The 17,077-nt window shown below is 37.6% G+C and overlaps 1 protein-coding gene across 1 annotated transcript; it reads left to right on the top strand.

Annotated features, from left to right (window-relative positions):
* Positions 1 to 2,845: 2,845 nt before the first annotated feature.
* On the top strand, positions 2,846 to 6,660 carry LOC109215192 (eukaryotic translation initiation factor 3 subunit M-like). Its single transcript, XM_019379209.1, has 10 exons — positions 2,846 to 3,087; positions 3,405 to 3,534; positions 4,149 to 4,287; positions 4,373 to 4,585; positions 4,667 to 4,805; positions 5,354 to 5,504; positions 5,609 to 5,718; positions 5,804 to 5,901; positions 6,044 to 6,113; positions 6,341 to 6,660. The coding sequence occupies exons 1-10, from the start codon at positions 2,995 to 2,997 to the stop codon at positions 6,428 to 6,430; spliced, it is 1,233 nt and encodes a 410-aa protein (XP_019234754.1). The 5' UTR covers positions 2,846 to 2,994; the 3' UTR covers positions 6,431 to 6,660.
* Positions 6,661 to 17,077: the final 10,417 nt, after the last annotated feature.

Raw genomic sequence — 17,077 nt, 5'->3', positions numbered from 1 at the left:
GAAACCAATTGTATATCCGGGCTCGGGGACGAATGGGTAATCGGGTTTTGATCCGAATTTCGGGTTTTGACCAAGCGGGTCTGTGGTCAATTTTTGACTTTTTGGGGAAAATGTTGGGAAATCTATAATTATGCATTGGAATTGGTTTCTTTAGCGTTTATTGATGTTATTAAGTTAATTATGGCTAGATACGAGTGGATTGGTGGTGGAGTCGAGAGGTAAAGCAGTATTTGAGCTGTGAATTACCCGTTGGCTTGAGGTAAGTGTTTGGTCTAACTTTGACTTGAGGGATTAGGGATCCCCGACTTGCTTGCTATGTGAAATACCATGTGTGTGGCGTATAGGTATGGTGCCGAGCACCTATGCGTCTCTAAATTACCTGTTTAGCCTGTTCCCTTTCCCCATTTCCCTGTATATTGCCTTCCTGTCTTAATTGCTACTTGCTTATTGATGCTTCCATGTCTAATTGCTTCTTGTTAAGTGTTGTTTCTCTATTAGTGTTGTTAATTGTTCCATAGTTCCATTATATCACATTGTTGGTTTATGTTGGTTTATTGGTGCTTCATGGTACACTTTGGTTGGTTTCGCTGTGTAGTTTTAACTGGTGAAGTTTCATAATTGTAGTGATATTTGATTGTGTTGATTTGAGGTATAAGTGTTGTGGAGGATTTGAGTTAACTTGTGAAACACTTGTCTTTATTTTGTGATTGGTGCTAATATATATAATGGGATCGGGTTGCACGCTGCAACAGGAGGAATACAGGTGAAATGTGATTGTCTGGTGGGATTGGGTTGCACGCCACAACAAGGAGTAATAAGGGTGGACAGGTGTGATCGGGTTGCACGCCGCAATAGGAGGAATAAGGGTGATATATTGAGGAGTAATAAGGGTGGACTGGTGGAATCGGGTTGCACGCCGCAACAAGGAGGAATAATAGTGAATATTTATACTGTTATTGATTATATGGTGGGATCGGGATGCGCGCCGCATCATTTGTTGTTTATGTATTCATATTCTGCTGAGGTTCATTATTGTGGTGTTGAAACTCCCTTAAGGATTGGTTATCGCTGAGTATTGGTAGCACGACCGGGTCCCGTATTTATTTAATTCAAGTTACTGCTATATTTCATTTTGTATTCCCTTTTTGCCTTACTATAAACTATTGCAGGTTATATATTGTTATGCCCCGCTGTAGCCTCGTCACTACTTCGTCGAGGTTAGGCTCGGCACTCTCCAGTACATGTGGTCGGTTATACTGATACCGCACTCTGCACTTTCTGTGTAGATTTCGGAGCTAGTGGCTGATCGAGATGTTGGTTGCTGTTACTGCATTCAGGAGACCTAAGGTAGTCCTGCAGGCGTCCGCAGGCCCTGGCGTCCTCTCCTATCTTTATTTCGTCTCTGTTTTACTTTCTTTGAGACAGATGTATTTTCTTTCAAACCATTACTTGTAGTATTCGTAGACTGTTCGTGAGTTGTGATACTAGTTTCTTGGGTGGTATCTACTTCTGTATTCGTTAATAGTATAAGGGTAATTAGTAAAATCATGTACTTCGCTTTTATTTCTGCAGATTTAGTTTGTTAAACTTTAATTATAAAAGGATAAAGGGAAAAGGTGAAATATTCTGTAACGTTGACTTGCCTAGTGAGTGCAATGTTAGGCGCCATCACGGTCCCGAAGGTGGGAAATTCGGGTCGTGACATTTTTAGTATGTTTATGTTTTACAAATATAATAAATAAAGCACAAGGTCAAACATTCTAAATATTGGACTATATTTACCAGCAAATATGTTGCACTTTCAATAGGGATATCATGATCTACAACAAGAGTTCTAGGTAAGGTAGAGCAACCAACGCATTAGGAGGAAATATACACAAAAAAAATATTGTCCATAATGAAGTGTTCGTTAAGATACCATCACATTAAATACTTTTAAACTATAATATATAACTATCTATCTAACATGACAAAATTGATCATTTATGTAAGTTTTGACGATGTCATTTTATTTTAAATTCATGTATTATGCTAATATAATAATATTTTTCGGCATTTAGATGATTGTTGTATTATTATACGTAAAATTTCTCTCATTAATTAAATTTTATTGTCCTTCATATTAATAAATTTTTAAATCATCACGTGTCATTATTAACGTACAACACACGTTCATAGATACTAGTTTATGTAAAAATCCTGCGAAGCTCTTTTCATTCTCCCCTTCTATTTCTGTTATTTTCAAAGAAGTTTTTATTTTAGACTTATTTTTTATTTCTTATTAACTTTATTCAGATGAATAAAGTTTATAACTCTCAGGACTTTTTTTCATAATTTAGGAAATTATAGCCACCATAATAAAAGGGGTCAATTGGTTTTTTGGTTCTTTATAAATTTGTTTTTAGTTTTATGACTCTAACTTTTTTTTTTTACACATAGAAGATTTACTTTTACACGTAAGAGATCAATTTTTTCCACGTGAGGGATCTAAAAAGATCATTTTTTAAATTTAAAATTGTAAAGGAGCATGATGTACAAACAACACAAAAGAGAGTATAAAGGATCGTAAGCTTGCAAACAACGAATTATTTTATTATTGTAGGGGAAAAGAAAGAAAGGAATACCATTAAATTTGTCAAAAACTGAAAATCAAACCAAACCACAACACTCTAATGGTAGATTGTACTTATGTAATTCAATGTTATTTTAATAATTTAAAATTAAATTAATTTGACTTTGATTTTAACCAAAAATCGATTAGAACACTATTATTCCTCTTTCCTCTTAAATAGAAGGAGGAAGAAAAATATGTTTTTTTTTTTGGTAAGAAAACATGCACCAAATTAGTTTTACGGGAATACCCTTCTCCATTTCACTACAGTCCACTTCATCAAGCTAGGGTTTTCTCCCTCCCCCCTCTCAGTCACTATACTCCCTCCTTCACTTTCGCGGAGAATTTCCAATTTGCAATCCGACAAAAAAATCAGAGGAAAAATGAGCACCGTCGTACCTACTTCAGAGGAAGATCCTGCTCTTTCCGTTGTTCGGTTCACCGCTCAGTTGTCATGGGCTGACGCTGGCCCAGAGGTAATCTCATCTAACACTCGAACTGTATTTGTGCTTGTGTCTGTGTCTGTTTTTTATTATTTAATGTTTATATACAAATTATTTAGCTTTTACATGACTCTCTCAAATAATTCACGTGCTGTAATGTAGTTTCATTACTTAAAAACCGATGCTTTAAACAATCTGGATTTCATTTACCAATGGTTAACTATTGTAATGCGGGTGGTACGGTAAATTTCTATGTGGAATTCTGTAGGGACAGATATTTGGTTGGGATTCTGAAGTTGTTGTAGTTAAATATTATTTGTTTTGAAGGGATTTATATGATATGTTGATAGGTTGCGGAGCCTCAGGTGAATAGATTGTGCGTCGAGACACAGGAATGCATGATTGAAGGAAGGTGGTTGGATTTGGCTTCGTTGATGCTCACTTCTGCAGATTTGGTTTTTTCGAAAGCTTCCGAGAAAGGTGAATTTCGCACTTCAAGTGATTTTCATAACCTATTATTAAAAGATGTAATTCGGAATAGTTTCTATGGGAATGGATGAGCGGTTGATGCTTAGGAGTATTTACCTGGAGATTTGAAGTTTAAATCTCAGCTACAACACTCAGTGTGAGCCCATCTACTCCAATCTTGGTGGGTCGATTTACTCGACATGTTTGCTTGTGTGCTGTAAGAAGCTGCAGTTGGATTAGGCAATGTGCAAACAATCTGGTCCAATACCACTGTCACTAAGAACAACAAGATATATAATCTGGGAGTTCTCCATAATTACACGGAAATCTCCAGAAGACAAGAGACAATATTGTTATATTTAATAAATTTGTGAGTCCAGTTATGTGATTATCTAGCACATACTGTAAAATTAGATGCATAGAACTCACATGTACAAGAAGCAGCTGTTTTTGTTGACTTATATCTTTCAGTAAATTGTTTAGAGGCGGCTTTCTTTTCTTCATCAATGTGAAGCAATCTCTGATTGTCTGGCATATTGAAACCATCCTTTCTGATGTTATGTTTTCTGAATTTTTTTGTTTGTTCTCTTAGTTATGTAGTTTGCTCTAATTGGCTTCTACTTCAGATCTCGAGTGCATTTTCACTATAATCTGCAACCTTGTCAAGAAGCCTGAGAGTTTGGACCAAGTTCATGAGATGGCAGAGCTCATATCAACTAAACTCTCTCAACAACCAAATGATAAGCCTGCATTGCGCATAAAACTGTAATATATCCTGAAGCTAATTACTTGACTTCCTGGAGTTTTCTTTATGGTGTCACATTACATTTTGTTCCTTCTCTCGTTTCAGCTTGTTCAATCTCTACAACCTGTTGGAGAATCCTTATAGCCGTTTCTTTGTATACATGAAGGCCCTTAATTTGTCCATTAGTGGAAAGGTCACTGAGCATGTCTTGCCATCTTTCAAAAAGATAGATAGCTTCTTGAAAGAATGGAACCTTGGAGTCAAGGATCAGAGGGAGCTCTTCCTTAAGATCTCAAACATTCTGAAAGAAGTCAAAGGGTAAGACTGAGGGACCTGTGTTTCCTGCAGCAATCTGAGCTTACAATTTTGTATTCTTGTCTGACTCCCGTTTATTTGCAGCTCTGCAAAAGAGTCCTTCAAGTTTCTGACAAAGTATTTGGAAACTTTCTCGGTTGAAGATGCTTATGCCATGAATGATGCAAAGGAAGAAGCTCTTCGTGCAATTATTGAATTTGTCAAGGCACCTAACATGTTTCAGGTATATCTATGTTCAACAGAATTCTGAATTCAAATTGCTTGAGTGGACAGGAGACTTTTCTTTTTTAAAATTTTATATGTAGACAATCTGCTGTGTTATTTAGACTCCAGATTGCCGAATGCCGCCTTTCGCATGCTCTAATTGCTATCGTGTATTGTTTTAGGCATCAGATATGTTCTATTGCTAGCATGTAATGATTTAGGTGCATTAGAATATGCTCTTGTATCGTATGCCATGGTTTCCTGTGTCCTCACAGTTGATCTGAGTGATTTGCAAGGTACTGGAATAAACATCCACCATCATACACAATGTGGCTTGATTTTACTATTTTAGATGAATTACTTTGAATTTTGCAATCTCTGAGCTATTAGGAGCTAATGAAAGCCTGTATCAAAATTTTTGGAGAGCAATTATGGAGTAGGTCGCCAACATGATCGCATTGAAGAAATATCAAAAATGAAAAAAGAAGGAAATAATTGAGGAGAGTGGCTTATTAAATCTGCACTTTTTTCTTTTGCCATTATTTACTCTTGGTTTTAATATGGCAGTGTGGCTTGCTAGATATGCCTGCTATAGTCCAATTGGAGAAAGATGCTAAATATGCTCTAGCGTATCAGCTTCTGAAGATCTTTCTCGCTGGGAGGCTCAATGATTACTTGGATTTCCAGGAGGCAAATTCTGAATTATTAAAAACCTATGGTCAGTTCTTGCCTTTCTGCTAATTGAAACTTTGGTGTATTTTATGTGAACCCTTAGGTTTTGGGATGCTGCTCTTGGCCTGATTCTGCTAGTTAATGTTGCAGGACTTCTCCATGAAGATTGTATAGCAAAGATGAGATTATTGACATTGGTAGCTCTTGGAATGACCGAATCCAGTCAAATTCCTTATTCCATTATCAGAGACACATTGCAGGTACTTTTTTATTGTATATATCTTGTAGTAATTTGTATTTGTGCTCCACATTTTGGTCGTTTCATTGGTCTTTTGCTCTTTGCAGATTGATGATACTGAGGTAGAATATTGGGTTGTTAAGGCAATTTCAGCTAAATTGCTCGACTGCAAGATAGATCAAATGAACCAAGCAATAATTGTGAGGTGTGCGTTCTGTGGTCCCCGTCCTTTATTACTTTTGCCTATGCTTTATTTGAAGAAGTTAGATCTAGTTAATTAAGGCTTTAATTGTTCTTCATTATTCATAGCTGTTTTTCCGTTCCTTTTGTATGGGGGTGTTGTGCAGCCGATGTATAGAGCGTGTATTTGGGACAGACCAGTGGCAATTGCTTCGAACACAGCTTGCAACCTGGAGGGTAAATCATATTCTTCTTAAACTCATTTTTTTAGTCAATCTGTGTTCCAAGCGCAAGCGTGGCTAGTTACCATGATTCCTTTTCCTTCTCTGCTGGAGCCCCTAGAAACGTATTGGTGCCAGCATATTTTTGTTGTCCTCCTACTTCATATTGCTAGATGTCCTTAACTTCCATTCTCATTTATATTGTGTCATTATGTGATGTTGACGGGTGTCAAATCTTTACAGGGAAATATTTCAGGGGTTATTAGTACAATTCATGCTAACAGGATAACTGAAGATACCACACAAACAATGCAAGGATTAGCGATCCGCTGAAGGTTGCTTATTTGTGGCAACTATTTTCTTTAAATATTTGGAGACTAGATTAATTGGTTCCCATGTAGAGCCAGCTCTTTGAAGTAGAAATTTTGACATCGGTTTCCTTCTGGGCAAAATTTTCCAAGAGTTTGTTAAGCTGTATTTGCTTTCTTTTCCTGTCGATTTTACAGAGATGTAATTCTATGAGATCATGATCAATTATACTTCGCCTGTTGATTCCGTATTTCCATGTCCAATGTTCACTTTGTAGGCACCCATGAATTCCATAATTGAGAACAAAGGTATCAAATGTATGTCTCCATTGACATGGAGAATTGGAGATGGGTAGGGCCAGGGTGGACATTGCTTGTTAACAGTCTCCTCGGACTTCTCATTTGAACTACGTATACATCCTAGATTTGCTCTGATGGAGCGTTCACGAGTGACAATGACGCTCAAAGTATCTGTCTTGGAAGCCTTCAGAAATATGATTAGTTCTGTACTTACTCATTTTTCCCTTTTCGCGGTCCGATACTGGAAAGAATAAAAAACTTACGAAAGAGTATGTTAGGCTTCAAACCTGTTAGGACAGATAAAGCTCTAGGCCAGCAGACCTTTGTGATAAGTTGCTAAAACAAGCGGGACTGTAAGGCCGACGTTATATGATAAGTTGCTTCCAATGAAAAATTCGGATAAATAGGTTTCTCTTCTCATTTGAAAAGGGAATTGACATTTGGTTCTCTACATTTTGTTTGTAGAAAATCAATCATGAGCTCTAAGTTCTAACTTCTAACAAGTGTTTTAAAAGGCGTAGGCATTAGGCAAGACATTTTATATATGTCTCAGCAAGGCATAAGCATAGAGGCACGAGGTGTAAGCCCCATGGTATTTTAGTTTTAATATTTTATAAAATAATATAATTATAGTAAATATTTATAAATAATTAAAATTGCATAAAAATTGGAGAAAATTATAAATATGTGAAAAATATGTATAGTTGCTTCATCCCCATAAAAATAAAACTAGTCAAAATAATTCATTATATGTTACTTACAAGAACAAGTAACTTGAGTTGAAAAGAATAAAGTTTTCTACATGGAAGAACAAAAATGATGACTGCAATTTGAACTCTGAACTTGCTGTTATGGAGGAGAATATAGTTCTTTTTGTCTTTGAAAAAATAAAATAAAATTGACTATTCCTTGCTTTTGGGAGATAGTAACAAACTAGCGGACAAGATAAAGAATTGGGAAAGACCATAAATTAGGGCTTCTAGTAATAAAAAAGGTCTTGACTTTTAAATTTAATGTTTCAATTCCTTTTTAAAACTTTTGAGTAATTACAAACTGACTTTTTAGAATTTAGGTAATATATTAAGGACTTATTCAACAAATTTTGTTTTAATTTGAAAAAGTCTATGGGGGAGCCTCAGTACAAAAAAGTGCCTCAATGCACGGGCGTATGCCTCTTGAGACTTTCGCCCCCACCATCGCCTCAGAACTTTTTTAATGCGCTTTGCCCCGAAAACGCCTTTTAAAACACTTCTTCTAACAGAACACCTAACGTTAAGCTTAGCTGATAGTGCATTGTTTGTATGCGGAAGAGCTTTTTGCGAAATTTAAAATGCAAAAAAGGACAAAAAGACAGGTAGAAAGTTTGTATCTTCTATAGTTTTTCTTTCCTCTAAGGGCTTCCCAAAAAAGCTTTATACTCATAGGAACAAGGCAGAATGGGGGTAATGAAATAAAGCTACGTATGCTGGTCTCTTAGCTGAAGCATGAACCCAACCCGTGTGTACGTACTCCCAAAATCCCTAGATGGATTTTGATATGGTTATGTTTCCAATATTTGCTCTACAAACACTAAATAAGTTAAATTGGCAATTAATAGGTCTACGTTTTTTTTTCTCTTCAATTTCTTGTTCAGTAATGTTGACATCTATAGTTGCTCCACGTATAACGATCCGACCAGCCGTTTTGCTTTCTAGATCCCCATTCCCCTACTAAGACTCTCCATATGTGCTTTTACTGTTTTATGACTTTCTGGGATGGTTAATTCGGTTTGAAAGGTTTCGGGTGGAAATCGGAGTACTTAATTCCTTAATAATGGCTTAAAATGGTTAAGTTTGACTTGAGTCAACGTTTTGAGTGAACAACCTCGGAACTGGGATTTGACAGTCCCAATAGGTTCGTATGATATTTTAGACTTGGAAGTATGTTCGGATCGGGTTTCGAATAACTCGGAAGCGTTTGGGCGCTTAATATTGAAAGTTGACGCATTGAAGGTTTTCAAGTTCTTTAAGTTTGGGTTGGAGTAGATTTTGGTGTTATCGAGGTCCGTTGGAGATTTCGAGCCAGGGAATAGTTCCATATGGTGATTTAAGGCTTGCACTAAATTTGGTGTCATTCCGAGTAGGCTAAGCATGATTCGGCGCGTTCGGAGCAAGTTGAAAGCTTGAAGTATATAATTTGATTCAGATTGGTTTTGGGGTGCGATTCTTAGTTTTGATGTTGTTTTACGTGTTTTCGGAGTTCGAGCAGATCTGTGTTATGGTTATGGACTTGTTGGTGTATTTGGACGGGATCCCGGGTGGCTCAGGTGAGTTTCGGACCGCCCGGAGCTAAGTCCCAAAAATCTGGTGTGCTGGTTCTGGTTTCCTTCTTCGCGATTGCGAGGCTGTGTCGCGTTCGAGAAGAAGAAAATATGAGGGGCTGAGATTTGCTCTATGCGCTGGCGACCCCTTGCCCGCGTTCGCGAAGGCCTGGGACCTGTGGCCTTCACGTTCGCATGAAAGGGCCAGCGTTCGTGTAGGGAGAAAGGACTGGGGGTGTGAGCTCGTTCCTCTTTGCGTTCGCGAGCTGGACCACGCATTCGCGAAGCTCAGGCTTGTCAGACTTCACGTTCGCGTGTGAGTCCTCGCGTTCGCGATGACCTTTTTCCTGGGCCTGGGCAGCTTGCCTTCGCGATCTTGATGGCTTTTCCGTGATCGTGAAAAAGAAATGCCTGGGCAATGTGTTTTAAAAACGGGGACTTAGGCTCATTTTCTTTATTTCTCTCATTTGTTGGTTGAATTTAGAGATTTTTGAAGAGGGGTTTTCACCTAGAACTTTGAGGTAAGTAATTTCTATACAATATGAGTTTAAATCACGCATTATAGTGTAATGATCCGGCCGGTCGTTTTGAGAGTATTAGCCCTGAACCCCTATTTACGCTCCCTCTATTTCATTTTATGGTTGTGTGACTTGTCGGGAGGATTTGTTTTTGGTTTAGGAGTGAAATGGGACACTTAGTCCCTAAAACGGAAGCTTAAGTTCTAGGAATTTGACAGTAGTTTGAATTGTATGAAAACGACTCCGGAATGGAGTTCGATGGTTTCACTAGCTCCGTAGGGTGATTTTGGTCTTAGAAGCGTGTCCGGATGTTGATTTGGAGGTCCGTAGGTCATTTCGACGTTAATTGGCGAAAGTCGGAAAGTTAGGTGATTTTTGGAAAGTTTGACTGGGGTGGACTTTTTGATATCGGGGTCGGATTCCGATTCCGAAAGTTGGAACAGGTTCGTAATGTCATTTATGACTTGTATGCAAAATTTGAGGTCAATCGGACTTGATTTGATAGGTTTGGGCATCAGATGTATAAGTTTGAAGTTCTAAAGTTCATTAAGCTTGAATTGGGGTGCAATTCGTGTTTTTAGCGTTGTTTGATGTGATTTGAAGGATCGACTAAGTTCGTATGATGTTTTAGGACTTGTTGGTATTTTTGGTTGAGGTCCCGGGGGCCTTGGGTGTGATTCAGATCATTTTTGGACTATTTTTGGACTTAGAGGAATGGCTGACGCTGGGCTGTTTCTGGTGTCATCGCACCTGTGGTGGGATTGGCCGCAGGTGCGGACTCGCATAAGCGAGGTTTGGATAGCAGATGCGAAATTGGCTTAACCCAGTTGGGATCGCAGGTGCGAGGTCCTGACCGCATCTGCGGGCCCGCAGATGCGAAAGGTTGGTCGCAGGTGCGACATTGGCCAGGAAGGCCCGGGAACGCAGAAGCGGGTACCGTCCGCAGAAGTGAGGGCGCAAAAGCGCATTTTTAGTCCGCAGTAGCGGAATTTTTGACTTAAGCTAGGACCGCACCTGCGATGGTTTTTCCGCAGGTGCGGCTTCGCTGATGCGACTCAGAGACCGCAGATGCGGATTCACTAGGCAGAAAAGGGAAAAAAATGAGGGTTTCATCTCATTTTCATTTTGGGACTTAGAGAGCTCGGATTGAGGCAAAAATTTGAGGGATTTTAAGAGGAAATGTTTAGGTAAGGATTCTTGACTCATTTTTGATTATATTTCACTGATCTATCATTAATTTCTTTGTTTAATTAAGGATTTGGGTTGTAAAATTAGGGGATAAAGGTGTGAGGTTCTTAGTTCGAATTTTGAGGTTTTGATCGAGATTTTGGTATCGAATTTGAGTATTTTTGGTATGGGTGGACTCGTGGTCGAATGGGTGTTCGTATTTTGTGACTTTTACTCGATTCCGAGACGTAGGCCTGTGTCGACTTTTTGGGATGATTTTCTAATTTCTTATTAAAGACATGATTTCTTTATTTAGATTAGTTCTCTATAGTTATATTTGTAGTATGTAATTGCTTTTGAATAGATTTGTGCCATTCGGAGTAGGAAAATTGAGGGAAAGACGTTCTTATTGACTGGTTGAGCTTGATTTGAGGTAAGTGACTTGTCTAACCTTGTGTGAGGGAAATTCCACTTAGGTTTTGGTACTGTTATGGTATTTGAAATACGTGAAGACTGTGTACGCGAGGTGACGAGTGCGTACTTGGGTTAAATGTTGAAAAAACCGGTTCTTGTTGAGTAGTCTTCTTTTAATTCCTTAACTGAGTTGCCTTAGCATGTGTAGTTATCATGTTTATCCTAATATCGCATGTCTACGTGTTTTAATCCTTACTTGCAAACTGTGCAACATGCTTAGTTGAATTTCAGTTTTCCTTGATTTTGTATTCAGTCTTTAATTATAGAATTCCTTGTTGTAAATTCGTTGTTCCATCGGTTACGAGTTGTGTATTTACTTTTCGGACTACAAGGCGGTACCTCGGGAGCTCCCCTATTGCCTATTTACTTTTGGGACTACGATGAGGTACATCGGGAGCTCCCCTGTTGCATATTTACTTTTGGGATTATGATACGGTACCTCAGAAGCTCCCTTGTTGTGTATTTACTTTTGCGACTACGAGCGGTACCTCGGGAGCGCCCCTGTTGCTTACCCCTATTTGCTATGTTGTTACCTTTCTGTAATTTCTCATTGTTAAATTCTCAGTCTTTTCATTATATTATTATATCCTTTGCCTTGTTTCCTTTTTATTCCAGTAGGGCCCTGACCTGACCTCGTCACTACTCTAACGTGGTTAGGCTTGACACTTACTGGGTCCTGTTGTGGTGTACTCATGCTACCCTTCTGCACATCTTTTTATGCAGATCCAGGTACCTCCTACCAGGCCCGATATCAGTGAGCAGTGAGTACGTGGAGACTTCAAGGTACCTCTGCTAGGGTCTGCAGACCTCGGAGTCCCCCTCTATCCTTATTATGTCATCTTTCCTTATTCACTTTAGACTATGATGTATAGAGGCACTTATATTTCTCTTAGAAGCTTGTGACTTATTTCTACCGGGTTTTGGGAATTGTAATCATTTTGAATTGCAGTTTTATTTGTTTCAAATATTAAGATTTGAGTTTGAGCTTAATATTCAGTTAATTGGTACAATTGTTAGGCTTACCTAGTCTTAGAGACTAGGTACCGTCACGACATCCTACAGAGGAAAAATGGGGTCGTGACATATGGGTAGATTTTGACATAGAAATTGTGAAAATTTTAGGAGATTGTTGGAAAATCTAGGTTTTGATAAAAATGAGACTAAACCACAAAAATGACTATAGAATTGGGTAGAAATTATATATTTGAGTTTGTGAGGTTATGGGTAACATTTATCTTCGAAAAATTTCCGAAATCCGAGCATGTGGGACAGGGGGTGAATTTTAGGAATCTTCCAATTTGGGTTGGATAATTACTCTAATAGCTAAATCATGAACTTGTGAGTGTATATTGATTAATTTATATAATATTTGACTAACTTCGAATTGTATGGCACCAAGTTGAGGCTTTAACGCGAATTTGTGGGCTGGAAAGTGAGCTTTGGGACGAGGTAAGTCTCTTGCGTAACCTTGTAAGAGGGAATTTACCCCATAGGTGTTTCAAATTACTTATTTGCTTCTAATTGTGGGTGCTACGTACGCACGAAGTGACGAGAGTCCGTGCGTAGCTACAAATCATGCGTAGGTCCGGGTAGTTTTAGGACCATATCATGAAATTACTTGTATTGTATGCACTCTACTTGTTAATTTAAGTGCTTAAATTATATTGAGACTCGATAAAGGATTCTTAAAGACAGAACTTCACTTACTTTAAGTTTTAGCGAATTACTTGACCGTTGATAGAAATTGTGCCTCTTGTGTGTATTAATCTTGTGATAACCATAAAATCGAATGTTCGTAGAGTATCCTCTCTTCTTGTGGAGTGGCCGAATGCCTCGGCAGTATAATAGATGCATCTATGGTTCGTGCCGGTCGACCCTCGGCAGTGTACATATTATTCTGGATCAGACCGTACGACCTCGGCATAAATCATGCGTAATAATGCTCGGAGTCCGATTACACTTGATATTATTTTTATGACTTGAGAAATTATAATTTACTTGACGGCCAGTAATTGTTGAAGTTAGTATGTGTCAGTGGAGATTTTAAATTGAGTTTTGGTTAAAGAGTCACTTATTTACTATTTGTTATTGTGTTATTATTATTATTGATGTATTCCATGCCTATTTAGAATTTTTGTATTTTATTTTTTCGCCCATATTAAGTGTCGATGTCGACCCCCCGTCACTACTTCTTCGAGGTTAGACTGGATACTTACTGGGTACATCTTATTTATGTACTCACGCTACACTTCTGCACTAATCGTGCAGAATCTGAGGCAGGTGCATCTCGCAGTCATTCCGGCGCACATCCCTATAACCCTGAGCCATAGTGGTAAGCTGCTCTCTAAGTCCGTTCTACAGCACCCGCAGTATCTTTTTTGTATTTACTTTCTGTCTATTTTATTTCAGGGTGTAACATAGGTATTTTATATATTCTACTGGTTGCTCATACACTTGTGACATCGGATTTTGGGAACATCCTAGTAGACACATTATGGTTTTGAATATTTATTTCACTGTATTTGCTCTTACATTAGTTTAAGCTTTAGTTTACTATAATTTTTCACTTCTCATCTACTTGATAATCAACTACTTTGAAATTATTAAAAAGAATAAATACATGTCTAAGTTTACCGTTGGCTTGCCTAGCGGCGACGTTGGGCGCCATCACGGCCTATAGGGAAACTTGAGTCGTGACACCACGACTTGGGGTGATTTTCATGGGTGGTCATTCAACCTTGTGTTTATTACGCAAATGTCATTTTTCTTCTTTTTATTACGAAAAAATCATTCAACTTTGTGCTCATTCCTCAAAAATCACTTTTCTTTCATTTGGTTCATAAAAATTATTTTAATTGCTTTATTTATCATAATAGTCACATTGGCCAGATGTTATAATACTTTTATTTGAAAAATCTATTATGCCCTTGATTATAAATCCTCTCATTTATGTAACACCTTCTATATACAATATACTATATAATATATTTTTACCTAGGTATTTTATTTATAATTAAAATAACTTTATATTATTTTATTTATTATTTTTATAATATATCCATATATCTAATTTTTACATTGCACTCAATTTGTTTAATCATATTCAAATATGAACACATTTTAAACATAAAAGCAACTAAATATATTTATTTGAAATAATAAAAATAGATTTGCTTAACAAATGTTAGTTTTTATAGTTAAGAAGAATTATTGAAAAAGTTTCAAAGATATTTATTTTTAATTAAGTTTTTAAATCTTTATCTATTAATATAATTTATTTGAAAGCATTAATCCGATGTGTCATTGTGCTAAATGTAAGTATTTTATTTATTGAATTAATGATTATGGCTTGGTGTCACGACCCCAAATGCCGGTCGTGATGGCGCCTAGCACATTACAAGGCAAGCCGACTGAACAATGAACCACAACCCTTTTTCTTAAACATTAAATCATTTTTACGCAGGTTTAAATATCATATTTTTATAATAAGCATGTAAAGCAATAGATAAAAATGCGGAAGTCAATAAAACATGAACTACACAGCCCTACAAATCTGGTGTCACGAGTCTAGACCCTCTAATACAAGTCTGAACATCTACTACATCAATAGTCTAGGAAATGCGGAAAAGATAACAAGATAGAAGGGAGAAATCAGGGCTGCGGACACCATGCAGCTACCTCGAAATCCCCAGCAAATGCTGAATAACTGAAAAGCTCTCACTCGGCCGCTCGGGCACCTGGATCTGCATACAAGGTGCAGGGAGTAACGTGAGTATGCCAACTCAGTAAGTAGCTAAAGTAAATAAGTACTGAAAGCAGTGACGAGCAGTTAAAAAAAACATGTAACTGAGAAATCACAGGATAACAGATCAACTTTACAGTTAGGAACCAGTTTCGTCAAAGAATCAGCTTTTCCAGTTTAAAACATTTGAAATCAGATACTTAGCAATAATTTCAACAGAGGCTTATTCAAAGGAGAGTGAAAGCAGTGAAAACATCATAACAGGGCCCCTCGGGCAAGAAATCACTCAGAATATAGCCCCTCGGGCAGCTTCTCCGTCACTCGTGACTCAACTCTCGTCACACAATACTCACTATCAGCACTTGGCTCAGTATTATCTCATAATAATAGAAATCATAGTAACCGCTGCGGCGTGCAGCCCGATCCATATATTTATAGTCGAATATGCTCACTGGGGGTGTGCAGATGTTGATACCCAATTTTTCCCTATGTATTTTGCGTACCCAAAATACTTCCAAAATAGCATATGTGTGCATATATAAGCACACCCATGAGTTTTAATATTTTTTGATGATTTTTAAACCAATTTATTGCCTATTTTTATAACATAAAATCCAATATTATTCCCAAAATTTGTCATTTTGGTGAACGATTTATTTTATTCTCATATTTACATCAAAACATAGCTAACATGATTTTTTGCATATTTTTACAAATTCATTTGGTATTTTTAAAACTAAATTGCATATAATTGCAATACTAGCCTCTTTAAAGATTCAATTGTAATTATATTTATAAAATTGACTCCAGTATTTTTAATTTGATAATTATATATCATTAATTATTTTATCACATTTGATTTATTTCCAGAAATTATTTTGCTATTTTTTATAAATTAAAACAAGGGAAAAGTGGCTATTTAAGAGTTAGCCCTTTGCATTTCAATTTTAGCCCGAAATTAACCTCAATCTTAAGCCCAAATCAGACCCAAAATTCCCTACCCAATTTCTTAATTAACCCGATCCACGGCCCGTTTATTTTTACCCGCCCGACTCCCTTTTGATCCAGGCCGTTGATCAAAATGATCAACGGCCACATTTCCTCCTTACCATTTTAATTCCCAAACGACCCTAACCCTATCCCCATTCTCCAAATCCGCCGCCTCTGGTTCCTCTCGTCTCTCTCGAACCCTCTCAACCTCTGAAACCCTAATATCCACCTACCTCCAGAATCCATGGCTAATCTAGCCATGGACAACCTCTACCCACCATCTCCTGCTCTCACACGCTTGCTCATTGAAGATTCGAGGCTAGACCTCGAAGGTCTTCATCCAGACCCTGGCCGGTTCGAGTTTCTTTGGCCGTTTCCGGTTTTGCTCCGGCGTATCTCAGCCTCTCGAGCCTGGATTCGACCTTGCTAGCTTAGAACCATTCTCGAGACTTCCAAGCCTTCTCGTCCTTTTGGGTTCTCAGAAACCCTAGCCTAATCGAGGTTCCTTTTTCGCTTATTCGTCTAGATCTATGCTAGATCTATGCTGTGTGTGCCATTTTAGAGTTTTTCCCCAATTTTCCCTTTTCAAAACTGTTCGAATCCTATTTTTAGGGTTTTCTGAAAATGGTTTCTAAATGTTTCTGATTCTTTTACTCTTTTTATGTGTGTTCATGCTCGTTGTTTTATTCCTTGTTATGTTCAAGCCTGCTCTTGTGTTTCTTACTGGATCTTTTACGGAGATTCTTTTACCTTTTTTGTTCACATGTTAGCCTAGGTTATTGACTCGCTTTTGCTTATGTGTTTAAGCTCATGCTTTGATTTTGTTTCTGAGTTCTGTTGATCATGCTCTTGCCTACCTTCGTCTTAAAACTCGTAATTTCCTCTTACTTCTGTTTGTGCATATCTGCCTATCTCTGTGACTTTGAACGATTCCCTCACCTCCGACTCCATGTGAAACCCTAAGATTTGGGGGGTTTTCTTTTCTTTGAAGTGAAAGACACTAGGGTTTCACTCTGAAACCCTAGGTTTATAGACTCATGACGAGTCTGTAATCGAACTTGTGAACTTATTTGCCTATGATTATGGAAAAAACTCTCATTGTTCTTCTTTGTTTTGTAACTGCATGCATATATATAAGCTTCACTTTCAAAGTTTTATTTTCGAAATTTCCTTTAATCTAGG

Source organism: Nicotiana attenuata, unplaced genomic scaffold (genome assembly GCF_001879085.1).
Source record: "Nicotiana attenuata strain UT unplaced genomic scaffold, NIATTr2, whole genome shotgun sequence".
In the NCBI taxonomy this organism is placed as follows: domain Eukaryota; kingdom Viridiplantae; phylum Streptophyta; class Magnoliopsida; order Solanales; family Solanaceae; genus Nicotiana; species Nicotiana attenuata.
This window is presented reverse-complemented; position numbering and strand designations above follow the sequence as displayed.

Bases quoted from the DNA above. Each gene is read 5' to 3' on its own strand.
- LOC109215192 (XM_019379209.1), top strand. From the start codon at position 2,995: ATGAGCACCGTCGTACCTACTTCAGAGGAAGATCCTGCTCTTTCCGTT. The intron at 4,288-4,372 runs GTAATATATCCT...CTCTCGTTTCAG, and splicing joins CCTGCATTGCGCATAAAACT to CTTGTTCAATCTCTACAACC. The intron at 6,114-6,340 runs GTAAATCATATT...AAATCTTTACAG, and splicing joins CACAGCTTGCAACCTGGAGG to GGAAATATTTCAGGGGTTAT.